Raw genomic sequence first — 14377 nt, 5'->3', positions numbered from 1 at the left:
GGTGGTTGGAGTTTGGAATGCACTGCCTGAGAGAGTGGCGGAGGCAAACATATAAAAGGTATCTAGATGAGCACATGAATCACCAAGGCAGAGAAGGCTGTGGACCAAATGCTGGTAAATGGGATTATTATAAATGGATATTGAAGGGAATAACATGTTTCCGTCATTTATTCATTGATAACTGTTTTTTTATCTTTTGAACAGTTGTCTAATAAATACAATTTGCCTAGATCACACTTTTTTTGATACTTATAGATTAGAAATTTTTTAAAACTTACTATGCCTTCTTTTCCGACTCCATATCAAATTTTAGGCTTTAATCCCTATCAGAAGGGCTTGATAGCAATAATTTATGATCTAATTATGAAAATACGTCCAGAGACACTTGATAAAATTAATGAATGGGAAAGAGAACTCCAGATACTTTTACCCACAGAGTCATGGAAGAAAATTCTTCAATTAGTTAATACACCTTCAATGAGTGCCAGATACTCTTTGATACAATTTAAGGTGGTTCACAGGACCCATATGTCGAAGGACAAGTTAGACCGTTTTTATCACCATATAAATCCTGTATGTGATAGATGTAATTCGGAGGTGGCTTCCCTGACACATTGTTTTGGTCCTGTCCTCTTTTGGAAAAATATTGGAAAGACATTTTAAACATTATTTCAACTGTATTGAATATTGATTTACAACCTCACCCAATCACTGCACTTTTTGGGCTACCAGTGATGGAATCTGGCCACTTATCTGCTGCTGCTTGTCGTATGATTGCCTTTGTTACATTAATGGCCAAGCGATCCATTTTGTCTAAGTGGAAGGATCCAATACTTCCCACTGCTTTTCAATGGTTTTCTCAAACTATATCATGTTTAAACTTAGAAAAAATTAGGAGTGGCACTGTTGACACTGTTGGAGTCCATTCATTCAATATTTTCAGATGATATAGATCCCTTTTCAATAATCTTTGAACTTAGAGGAGCGGAGTTGACGACATAGTAATGCTCTTTGTTCATCGAGAAATATCAGTCCAGTTATTTTTTCTTTTGAAATTTTTTTTAGTTTGTTTTGTTTTATTACTTATAATTTTTTTTTGATTTGGTTTTTTTATATAATAAATCTTTTTCTTTCTCTTTTTGATTTTTTTTATAATATATTCGTTTACCAAGAAACCATGGGGCCTAGAATAGTTTTTTTTATTCTTTATGTCTATATATGTCATGATTATCCTCCTGATCTCTTTGTATTACGTGCATAATTACCGATGTTATATATATATTAGTCTGTATTAATTTGAAAATTAATAAAAAGATTGAAAAAGAATAAATGGATATTGGATAGTTGGCATCGATGGGGTGGGCCGAAGAGCCTGTTTGTGTGTTGTATGTCTCTATGGATCTAAAATATTTGGCTAGTATTCAGCCAAGCCCTCATGCTTCATGAACAGCCCCTCCTCTCCCACTACCTGTTAACATACCTAGAATGTTTTGACATGTAATTTTATATACCTCAGTTAAATTTTCTCTCAGTCCCTTTGTTCCAAAGTGAACAACCCCAACCCAGGGAGTCTCTCCTCACACTATAATTATCAGACAAAAACAGAAATGCTGTTTGAACTCAATCAGTTAAGCAGCATCTGTAGAAGAACAATCAGTTAACGTTTCAGGTCAGGGACCTTTCCTCAGAATTCTCCTACAATTTTCATCCGAGGCAACATCCTTGTAAATCACCTTCACACCTTTAGTGCTATTGCTTTCAACCTTTAGGCCGATGATCAGAAAATATACAAAGCTCCAGTTGTGGCTTAAGCAGTGTTTAATGGACTACTCACGTGTTTCCTTGTCTTCATGATACCTCAGCTCCTCATGCATTATTTTTAATTTAACAGGGTTTCTTTGATGGTGAGATGTGTTTGACAGGAGAAGTCGGTGTTTCCAATGCCAGATTTGGGTTTGCCATCGCAAACATCGGTGACATTAACAAGGATGGATACAATGATGTAGCTATTGGAGCTCCACTGGAGGAAGATCATTGTGGCAGCATCTATATCTTTAATGGGAAAAGGGATGGCATCCACAAAACTTATTCTCAGGTAAGGTTACCTACAGGAGATTAATTGCGATTGATAGTATTCAGGCTCTCCAGCCTCTCTATATTAGTGTCTATCTTGAAGAGCAGTCTCCAAAAGTGGCCATGCCTCACCCCTCTGAAGCTTATGACCCTAGTAATATCACAAACAGGAATGTTGTTCATCATGGTAAGCAAAGAACTTTCTTTGGAGAAATCAAAAGATTGATAGGTTGAAGGAGATATTGAAAACGAGATATTGGAGGGAAGATTAAGTCCTCAGTGTTTTCAAACCCCAATGTATATAGTCACCTTTGATGTTTTGAAATCCAAAACTGTCCTAGCATTTAGTATTGCAATAATGGCCTCCACCATCATCTTTGAGGGGCTATGATATACAGTCTAGTCTGTTCCATATTGGTTGGCTTCAGTCACCAGCTGTGCGATATCATATATTGCAAGAGAGAGGAAATGTGCCATTGAATGTTACAATGTCTGTACCAACTATGATGCCAAATTAAACTAATCCCATCTGCCTGTACATGATTCAGATCCTTCCATTTCCTGCATGTTCATTGCCTGTCTAAATGCCTCTTAAACATCACTGTCATATTTGCTTTCACCAACCCCACTGACAATGCGTTCCAGGCATCTATCACTCTCTATGTGATAAACTTGCCTAGCACATCTCCTTTGAATGTTCCTCCTCTCACTTTAAAGCTCTGCCCTCTGGTACTTAACATTTCCATCTTGGGTAAAAGACTCTGGCTATCTACCCTATCTATGCTTTTCATAGTTTATAAACTTCTATCAGATCTCCACCCCACCAACCCCCCCCCCCCCCCCCCCCCACCCACCCAAGCCTCTTTGATGCTCCAAATAAAACAATCCAAGTTTGTCCAACTTTTCCTAACAGCTAATACTCTCTAATCTAGGCAACATCCTGGTAAACCTCTTCTGCACCCTCTCCAAAGCTTCCACATCCTTCCTGTAATGCAGCAACCAGAACTGCACACAATACTCCAAATGTGGCCTAACCAAAGTTTTATACAGCTGCAACATGACTTCTTAATACTCAGTGCCTCAACCAATGAAGGCAGGCATGCCATATGCCTTCTTTACCACCCTATCTACTTGTGTTGCCACTTTCAGAAAATTATGTACTTGCACCCCACGATCCCTCTGTACGTCAATGCTGCTGAGGTTCCTGTAATTACTGTGTACTTTTCCCTTATGTTTGACCTTACAAAGTGTAACACCTCACACTTGCCCAGTTTAAACTCCATCTGCCATTTCTTTACTCATATCTCCAACTGACCTGTATCCTGCTGTATCCTTTGACAACCTTCTTCACTATGTACAGCACCACCTATGTTTGTGTTGTCTGCAAACTTGCTAATCAGCTCATCTATATTTTCATCCAATATCACAAATAACAGATATCTCAGCACCAATCTCTGCAGAACACCACTGGTCACAGACCTCCAGTTATTTTCCCTTTAAGAATTGCTGGATAGCTTAATTTGTGGCAGTCACTGACAATATATTTAGCCAAACAAAAGCATAGTTAACATTGCCTGGATGCTAAAATAATTCCAATGAGCAATAACGATGAAATTACCTGCATTGTAATCAGCAGGCACTGGTTAATCAACAGTCATGATTGCTGTCCATTACTCAGAGTTTTGGATTTGAGCCATTGAAGATTTATTTTTTTAGTTTGTCTATTTTTATTGCTATTTGTATTCAATTACATTTTTATGTATGGTTTATTCAGAGAAATGTATGAAATGTTTTATTCAGTGTAATATCAGCTAACATACTGCAATGGGTTGTGCTAAAGTGCGACACAGAAGGCAGATGCATGAATTTCAACTGTAAGCTCCTTTTGAGAGCTGAGATTGACAAACAATGCAGCACTGTTAACATTTACAGGGCACTTGTAATCAGAATGATGTGTTATTATCTATATTAATACAGAGAGAGTTGCATTAAACTGTAATGCTTTGAAATTGAAAATTAATTTTTTTCCACAAATGAAGTATAATAGAAACATAAGAGTTGGACAGCATGGAAACAGGACTTAGGCCCAACTTGTCCCTGCTGACCAAGCCTACCTGAGCTAGTCCTATTTGCCTGCATTTGGCCCATATTACTCAAAAAGTTTCTATCCATGTACCTGCCCAAATGTAGCGTAGCAGTTAGCACAATACTATTACAGCGCCAGTGACCCGAATTCAATTCCATCTGCTGTGTGTAAGGAGTTTCTATGTTCTTCCCATGTCTGCATGGGTTTGCTCTGGGTGCTACAGTTTCCTCCCACATTCCAAAGATGTACGAGTTAGGAAGTTGTGGGCATGCTATGTTGGCACCAGAAGCATGGCGACACTTGCAGGCTGCCCCCAGAACACTCTACGCAAAGATGCATTTCACTGTGTGTTTCAATGTATATGTGACTAATAAAGATATCTGATCTTCTCAGATCCCCTTTAAATCTTTCCCTTCTCATCTGGACCTGGAGATTTGTCTACCTTCATACATCTTACACATGCAACACCTCTTCTACTGTATTATGGACTGTTCCGAAAACATCTCCATTAACTTTGCCAGTTTCCTAAGTCTTCACATTTTTCTCCATGGTAAAAACAGAGGAGAAATAATCATTGAGAGCTCTGCCCACCTCCAGTGGCTCTACAGATCGATTTCCATCTTAGTCTCTGAGGGGCCCTATTCTCACCCTAGTCACTCTTTTCCCCTTAATATACAAAAAATCTCTTAGGATTCTCCTTCATTTTCTCTGCCAGAGCCACCTCATGCCCCCTCTTGGCCCTCCTGATTTCCTTCTTGAATACACTCTGGCATCCTCTATATACAGTATCTCTAGTGATTCACTTGATCCAGGCTGCCTGTATCTGACCCAAGCCTCCTTCTTTTTCTTGACCAGAGTTACAATATCCCTTGACTTCCAGGATTCCCAGCTGCCAGCTGCTTTGCCTTTTACTTTAACAGGAACATGTAGTCCTTAAACTCTTGCTATCTCACTCTTAAAAACCTCCCACTTGCTGGAGGTTCCTTTGCCCGCAAACAACCTAGCCCAATCAACCTTTGTAAGCTCCTGTCTAATACTGTCAAAATTCATCTTGCACTAATTCAGAACTCGAACCTGCAGACCATACATGTTCCATAACTATTTTAAAACTAACAGAACTGAGATATTTGCAACATCGCTATCCTCTGGCGAGGTGCTAGAAGACTGGAGGATAGCAAATGTTGTGCCTTTATTTAAGAAGGGCTATAAGGATAGACCTGGTAATTATAGACCCATTAGCCTAACATCTATGGTAGGTAAGATGCTGGAAAGCATTCTGAGGGATAAGATATGCTTACAAGGCAGAGGTTGATTAGGGTTAACCAGCAGGCCTTCGTGCATGGGAGATCTTTTCTTACAAATTTGATTGAGTTTTTTGATGAAGTGACGAGAAAGGTTGACGAGGGGAGGGTGGTAGATGTAATATATATGGATTTCAGTAAGGCTTTTGATAAGGTTCCGCATGGTAGGCTGCTCTGGAAGGTTAGATCGCATGGCATCTAAGAAGACCTAGCAAACTGGCTGAATGACAGGAAACAGACAATGATGGTGGAAGGATGTTTCTCAGACTGAAGGTCTGTAACTAGTGGTGTGCCCTGGGGTTCAGTGCTGGGGCAATTGTTATTTGTCATCTATATTAATGACTTGGATGAGAATATATGAGGAATAGTTAGGAAATTTGTAGATGACACCAAAATAGGTGGTATCGTCGACAGTGAAAAAGAGTATCACGAATTGCAGCAGGATGTCGATCAATGCGTAGGTGGGCTGAGGAATTTAATTCAGATAAGTGAGAAGTGTTATATTTTGGAAAGGACAAATCAAGGTAGGACCTTTACATTGCACAGAAGTGCCCTGCGTACTGTTGTAAAACTGAAGGACCTTAGAGTACAAATGCATTGTTCCCTTAAAGTGGAGTCACAGGTAGACAGGGCAGTGTAGAAGGCTCTTGGCATGCTGACCTTCAATAGTCGGGGCACTGAATATAGAAGTTGGGAGGTTATGTTGCAATTGTACAAGACATTGGTGAGGCCACACATGGAGTATTGTGATCAGTTTGGTCATCTTGTTATAGGAAGGATATGATTAAGCTGGAAAGAATGCAGAAAAGATTTACAAGGATGATGTCAGAACTCGAGGGACTGAGTTATAGGGAGAGGTTAGACAGGCTGGGCCTTTTATTCCTTGGAACATGGGAGACAGGGGTGATCTCAATGAGGTATAAAAAATTATGAGGAGCATAGATAGGGTGTCTTTTGTCCAGTGTTGGGGAATTGAAAACTAGAGGACGTAGTTTTAAAGTTAGAGGTGAAAGGTTTAATAAGAACCTGAGGGGCAACTTTTTTATACAACAGGTGGTGGATGTATAGAGGAAGTGGTTGAGGCAGGTACATTAGATGCATTTAAGAAATATATGGACAGATATATGGATGACAAGAGTTTAAAGGGATATGGGTCAGGTGCTGGGAAATACATCTTGGTTGGTATGAATATGGGCTATAGCGATGTTGCAAATATTTCAGTTCTGTTAGTTTTAAAATAGTTATGGAAAGGGACAGATATGGTCTGCAGGTTCAAGTTCTGAATTAGGGCAAGATGAATTTTGACAGTATTAGACAGGAGCTTGCAAAGGTTGATTGAGCTAGGTTGTTTGTGGGCAAAGGAACCTCCAGCAAGTGGGAGGTTTTTACCATGCTATACAGTTCTATTACTCTTACATAATGGAAGAGGTCAAATTAAGGGTTCGAGAATGTGACAGCACCACTCGGAAGGGGATGTGGAGGCAGGCACCCTATGGGGGAGGGGAGGAGAGAAAAAAACATTAGCAAGGGAAAAAAAGAGAGATAGGCTAGGAAAGGGAGAAAAAGAAGAGGCATGGTGGGGGTAGGGGGAGACATGTTTGATTACTTAAAGTGGGAGAATTCGATATTTATGCCATTAGGCTGTAAGAGATGGAAAATGAGGTGCTGTTCCTCCAGTTTGCATTTGGACTTCTCCTGGCAGCGGAGGAGGCCAAGGACTGACATATCAATGATGGAGTGGGAGTTGAATTGACTGGCAATGGGAAGATGCAGATCGCGGTTACATACAGAGCGCAGGTGTTATACGAATCGGTCACCTAGTCTGCGTTTGGTCTCGCCAGTATAAAGGAGGCCACACTAGGAGCACCGAATGCAATAGATGATATTAGGGAAGGTGCAGGTAAATCTCTGTCTGACGTGAAAGAACTGTTTGGGTCCCTGGATGGAGGTGATGGAGTTGGTGTAGGAGCAGGTATTACACCTATGGCGGGGACAGTGGAAAGTCCCTGAGATGGGTGGAGAGGGAGGAGTGAACTAGGGAGTCGTGGAGAGAGCAGGTCCCTGCGAAAGGCAGAAAGGGGTAGGGAGGGGAAGATATGCTTGATGGTGGGGTCCCATTGGAGATAGCAGAAGTGGCGGAGGTCCTCTTGGATACATAGGCTGGTGGGATAAAATGCAAGGACAAGGGGGACCCTATCCCTGTTGGGCCTGGGAGGGGTGGGGTGAGGGCAGAGGTTCAGGAAATGGCAGAGATGTGGATGCAAGTTCTCTTGACCACAGTAGGGGGAAAGCCTTGGTGGTTCGGATGTCCTGGGGTGGAAAGCCTCATCATGGGAGCAGACCATGGGGCGCCTGCTTCCATACCTTTGACGCATCCCCTGGTGGATCTGCTCTCCCATCCTCCCCCGCATCTGCCTATCACAATCTCTTACCTGCATCTGCCTATCAGCATCTTGTGCCTACCCCGCCTCCCCTCTTTCACTGCTCTGTTTCTGCCCCCTATATATTGGGCTTCCCCTTTTCCTATCTTCAGTCCTGAAGAAGGGTTTTGACCAAAACGTTGACCGTCTGTTTTTCTCCACGCATGGCCTCCTGAGTTCCTCCAGTATCATCGTGTTTTTTCAGCAATATTGTATTTAGTGTCCACTAAAATTTCTAGTTAAGGATACATGGGTCTGTACATTCTGGATCTGATAATGAGGGAAAAAAGGGCAAGTAAGTGGTCAGGAAATGGTTTAATTCATTATCTCTTCTGATGCAAATTTTACTCTTTGCATTGTTTAGCGAATAAAAGGGAAGGATGTGATGATTGGTCTGCAATACTTTGGGCAATCAATAGATGGCACATCAGATGTGGATGCAGATGGGCTACTTGATATAACAGTCAGTGCAAGGGACAATGTTGTGGTGCTCAGGTATGTAGCCATATATAATACATTTTGACAAATCATTTTGTTACCCAACTGAAATCTTTTGCTTACTTTTTTTTAATGCTCAAAATTGCCTATATAACTTGGAGACACAAAATGTCTTGTGCAAATGTGGAATCTTGAGCAACAAACAATCTGTTGGAGGAACTCAGTGGGTCGAACAGCATCTGTGGGAGGAAAGGAATTGTCAGTGTTTCGGGTCAAAATCTGCAGCAGGATTGAGAGTGGAGAAGGGAGATGCCAGTATAAAGAGGAGAAGGAGATGCACTCTCTTTCCCTCTTTATACTGGCCATCTCTCCTCTCCATTCTCTGTCCTGATGCAGGGTTTCGACCCGAAACGTCAACAATTCCTTTCCTCCCATAGATGCTACTCGACCACTGAGTTGCTCCAGCAGATGGTTTGTTGCCTATATAACTTGTCAGATTGATTTGAGCAGAAATAGGATTTGAAACTGTGCTGGCTCCTCCCCTCTGCTGCTAAGGTTGCTGGGAGTCAAAAACAAGTCTTTATCTGCAAGACAACTTTTAAACAGTGGATTGTTTTTTATTGTAAAATGCATACATTCTAGTAACAGAATAATAAAGTAACAATAAGGATAAAAATAGTTAATTTAAACCTTAAGCCTGTTTTGCTGAGCTCCACCATAAATAGATCATGGCTCCTTTGTATCTCCAACTTTTTCAACTTTTCTCCCCAAATCCTTGATTTCTTTATTGCTTAAAAATTAAGATAGAAAATGCTGAAAAAAATCAATGTCTCTCAGTTTTGAAAGCTCATTTTACTCTCCATTGTCTACAACCATTGGCCTTTCTATGAAAAACTGAAATAGAATTCAAAAACAGGTGATGAAAGAACTCCTGCCTTTGACCTTATTCAACAGGTACAAGGTACTCACGGTCCATTGAGATAAGAACAAAGATTCCAAGTAGGATGGACAATCTGACCGTGGCACCATGGTATAAGAGACCTTACAACATTGGGAGTAAAAGCCATGTGGTAGTGGTAGAGGACAGTATAATAAGGGCGTAGATATTGTTCTCTGCAACTGCACTGAGAGCACAAAACAATGTTCCCCCTACTTAGTGCAAGCATTTGAGACATCTTCTTGAGCCGGACAAGAACCTGGAATGTAAGAGAAGGATATCATTGTTACGATCTATCCAAGAGGAGGCTGTTTTATGCTTTTGCAATGGGATGGTGTTAATAAGTAACTTCATAGTCGAAAAGTCTAGGGAAAGTGATCACATTGTTCACTAAAATGACTCCAGCGATGAAGAATTTCAGAAAAAAATTTGATTAGAGAAGCTGGAATTGTTCTCCTTGGAGCAAAGAAGGTGAGGAGTGATTTGATAGAGGTGTAGAAAATTGAGGTGGGTAAGTAGAGAGAAACTGTTTTCATAAGCAAATGGTTCAATGCTCAGTGAGCAAAGATAAAAGTAAAGAGAAAATACAAGGGGGATATGACAAAAAAAATGTCGAGAATGATCATCTGGAACTCACTTCCTTTCAGAATGGTGAAACCAGAGTTAATCAGTTAATCAGAACTTTCAAAGAAAATTGGATCAGCATTTGACAAGGCTCAGGGGAATGGGCCTTAATAGATTGCTATATAGGGCCCTTCATACACTTAATGAGCTGAATGGCTGCCGCCTTTTCGCAATGATTCATTGTATATACATGATTTAATTTTGTGTTTTTGTGTTTAGTTTGAGAGGGATGCAAGTCAGAACCCAAAAGCCTGAACTTAAATAAAGGCAATTACATAAGGCAGAGAAGTTGCTAAGGTTCAGAAGAGGAGGAGGGGGAAGAGGGAAGAGGGAGGGGGAGGAGGGGGAGGGAAGGAGGGAGCGGGAGGGAGGACTGGGGAGAGGGTACCAGTGACTGGATGCTTAATAAATCAAAAGGAAATAACAGAATGGTGGCACAGGATAGTGAAGGGGAGAATGACAATCAAAGTGTGAGAGGAAGGCAAAGAAAATATGAACAAAAACATGTAGAAGAAAGTGAATCCAGAGTAAATAAGAATTGTAAAAAAAATCAAAGATTAAGGCTCTTTATTTGATTGCACATAGCATTTGCAGTAAGATTGTTGAGATGATAGCACAAGTAATGAAGAATAAATAATAAGAGAACACAAGAACACAAGAAAATAGGAGCAAGAGACAGGGGAGGGGAGGGTTCAATGGCATGGAAAATTGTGCAAGAAGTTAAAGGGAAGTGCAAGAGAGGTTATTAAAGTCTCCAGAATAAAAGATAGGACAGAGAGTTTAGAAAGGGTTTAGAATCTAACCAGGCAACACAGGGACGACTTTGAGAAGGGAGGTGGTGAATACAGGACTGGGGGAGTTGTATTTGAATGTCTTCAGCATACGTAACAAGGTAAATGAGTTTACAGCGCAGATTGAAATTGATTGGTACAATATCATGGGCATCACAAAGACATGGTTGAAAGAAGATAGGAGCTGGGAGCTAAACATCCAAGGATACGCATCCTATTCAAAAAGACAGGCAGGTGGGTAGAGGGGGAGAGGTGGCCTTGTTGGTAAAAATTGTAACTAAATTGATAGCAAGGAGCAATGTAGGATCAGAAGATGTGGAACTTTGTGGATAGAGTTGAGGAACCGGAAAGATAAAAAGACCCAGATGGGAGTTATGTACAGGCCACTGAATAGTAGTCAGGATGTGGGATACAAAATACACCAGGAGATAGAAAAGGCATGTGAGAAAGGCGATGTTATAGTGATCATGGGGGACTGCAATATGCAGGTAGACTGGGAAAATCAGGTTGGTAGTGGACTGCAAGAAAAGGAATTTGTAGAATGTCTGTGAGATGGCTTTTTAGAGCAGCTTGTGGTAGAGCCCACGAAGGAACAGGCAGTTCTGGGCTTGATGTTGTGTAATGAGGCAGAAATGATCAGGGAGCTCAAGGTAAAGGAACTCTTAGGAGGCAGTGACCATAATATGATAGAATTCACCTGCAGTTTGAGAGGGAGAAGCTGAAATATGATGTAATGGTATTACAGCTAAATAAAGGAAACTGCAGAGGCATGAGGGAGGAGCTGGCAAGAGTTGACCAGAAGGGAAGATGGAGGAGCAGCAATGGCAGGAGTTTCTAGGAATAATTCAGGAGACACAGCAGAATGTTATCCCAAGGAAGAAGTGGAAGAACACAAAGGGGAGAACGAGGCAACCATGGTTGACAAGGAGAGTCAGGGACAGCATAGAAGCAAAAGAGAAGGCATACAATATGGCGAAGATTAGTGGGAAGCCAGAGGATTGGGAAGCTTTTAAAAACCAACAGAGGACAAGTAAAAAAGCTATAGTGGGTGGGTGGGGGGGGGGGGGGGGTGGAGAAGACGAAATACAAAGGTAAGCTAGCCAATAATATAAAGAAAGGTTGCAAACTTTTTTTTTAGGTGCATAAAGGGTAAGAGAGAGGCAAGAGTGGACATTGGACTGCTGAACAATGACGCTGGAGAAATAGTCATGGGGAACAGAAAAATAGTGGAGGAACTGAATAGGTACTTTGTGTCAATCTTCACAGTGGAAGACACGAGTAACTTGCCAGATAATCAAAAGAATTAGGAGGCAGAGGTGAATGTTGTGGCCATAATTAAGAAGAAGGTGCTGGGGATGCGGAAAGGCCTGAAGGTGGATAAATCAGATGGACTACACCCCAGAGTTCTGAAAGAGATAACTGAAAAGATTGGAGAGGCATTAGTAGTGATCTTTCAAGAATCACTGGAATCAAGGAGGGTCGCAGAGGAGTGGAAAATTGCAAATGTGACACCTATGTTTAAGAAGGGAAGGAAGCAAAAGACAGGAAATTATTGGCCGATAAGCCTGACCTCAGTAGTTGGTTAGATTTTAGAGTCTAGTATTAAGGAAGAAATTTCAGAGTACTTGGAAAATAGGTCAAAATCAGCACAGTTTTGTTAAGGGAAGATCTGGCCTGACAAATCTGTTGGAACTCTTTGAGGAGGTAACAAGCAGGTTAGACAAAGGACAGTCGGTGGACATTATTTACTTGGATTTTCAGAACATCTTTAACAAGCTGCTGCACACAAGGCTGCTAAACAAGATAAGAGCCCATGGTGTTAGAGGCAAGGTACTAGCATAGATAGAAGTTTGGCTGACTGGCAGAAGTGAAAGAGTGGGGATAAAGGGGGCCTTTTCATGATGGCTGTAAGTGACTAGTGGAGTTCTGCAGGGTTCAGTATCAGGACAACTTTTCACTTTATACATAGGTCATCTGGATGAAGTAACTAATGGCATTGTGGCCAAGTTTACAGACGATACAAAGATTGGTGGAGGGACAGGTAGTGTTGGGGAGGCAGGAAGTCTGCAAAAGGATTTGGACAAGTGGGGTTATGCACTTTGGTAGGAAGAATAAAGGTGTAGACTAATTTCTAAATGGGTAGAGAATTCAAAAATCGGAGGTGCAAAGGGACTTGGGAGTCCTAGTTCAGGATTCCCTTAAGGTTAACTTACAGGTTGAGTCAATAGTAAGGAAGGCAAATGCAATGCTAATATTCATTTTGGAGCACTAGAACATAAAAGTAAGGATGTACTGCTGAGGCTTTATAAGGCATTGGTCAAACTGTACTTGGAAAATTGTGAGCAAGTTTGGGCATATCCAAGGAAAGATGTGCTGGCCCTGGAGAGAATCCAGAAGAGGTTCACAAGAATGATCCTAGGAATGAAAGACTCAAAGTACAAGGAGTGTTTGGTGTCTTTGTGCCTGTATTGATGGAGCTCAGAAGGATGAGGGGGGAATCTCATTAAAACCTACCAGATATTGAAAGGCCTGGATAGAATGGGCATGGAGAGGATGTTTCCATTAGTAGGAGAGTCGAGGATGCAAGGATACAGCCTCAGAATAAAGGGATGTCCCTTTAAAATTGAGATGAGGAGGAAATTCATCTGCCAGAGAGTGGTGAATCTGTGGAATTCATTGCCACAGAGGGCTGTGGAGGCTAAGTCATTGGGTGTATTTAAGGCAAAGATTGATAGGTTCTTGACTGGTAAAGGAATTAAAGGTTACAGGGAGAAGGTGGAAGAACAGGTGGAAAAAGAAATCAGCCACGATTAGATGGCGGAGCAGACTCAATAGGCCAAATGGCCTTATTCTGCTCCTATATCTTATTGTCTTATATTATGGTCTAAATAACAGTAGATGCAACATAGATTCCTATACCAAACCGCTGGTCATAGGCCTCCAATCTGAAAAACATTCCTTCACAACCACCCTCTCATTCCTTCCACTCTCAATTTTGTGTCCAATTGGCTAGTTCATCCTGCATCACAGGTGCTCTAACCTTTCAGATCAGCCTATCATGCAGGAGATTGTCAAAGACCTTGCTAAAGTAGACAATGTCTACTGCCTTGCCCTTATAAATCCTTTTGGTCACCTCTTCAAAAACTCAATAAATTCATGAGTCAAAGCTATCTCTCATCAGTCCAAATGCAGGTAGATCGTGAATTTCAAAATCTCCTCCAGTAACTTTCCTGCCACTGATGTTAGACTCACCAGCCTGCAGTTCCCTGACTTGTCCTTGCATCCTTCTTCAGTAAGACACAATATTAGCCACCCTTTGGTCTTCCCATGGCTAACCATCTTGGAGATATCTCTGCCAGAGCCCTGCAATTTCTTCCCTACCTTCCCACGATGTCCTAGGATACACTTGGTCAGCCCGAGGTAAGACCATGAGCACCTCCTCTTTTAAACTTATCTATACGAATCTGATTTACATGCATTTGGTCTTTAGCCCCTTATGCTTTACTGATTCAAGTGCTCATCTTGATACTTTTAAAATATTATGCATCAACAAAATAACATATGTGACAAACTATGATCCTACCATACTCTGCTGCAGCTTTTGCAATCTAACAATCTTACACAGTTTTTAATTAAATTAACTAAGTATAATTCCAACTCCTATGCTTCAGTTTGCTCTAACACTGATTTTGGATGCAGCTCACCCT

At 41.2% G+C, this 14377-nt stretch overlaps 1 protein-coding gene across 1 annotated transcript in view; it reads left to right on the top strand.

The window, feature by feature from the left end:
* Positions 1 to 14377, top strand: part of LOC127581280 (integrin alpha-E-like) — a 345660-nt gene that overhangs the window by 168914 nt on the left and 162369 nt on the right. The window contains exons 15-16 of the mRNA XM_052035523.1: positions 1892 to 2095; positions 8245 to 8375. Coding sequence (XP_051891483.1) covers positions 1892 to 2095; positions 8245 to 8375 — 335 coding nt within the window. The remainder of the gene's footprint in view (positions 1 to 1891; positions 2096 to 8244; positions 8376 to 14377) is intronic.

Source organism: Pristis pectinata, chromosome 21, assembly GCF_009764475.1.
Source record: "Pristis pectinata isolate sPriPec2 chromosome 21, sPriPec2.1.pri, whole genome shotgun sequence".
NCBI lineage: Eukaryota > Metazoa > Chordata > Chondrichthyes > Rhinopristiformes > Pristidae > Pristis > Pristis pectinata.
This window is presented reverse-complemented; position numbering and strand designations above follow the sequence as displayed.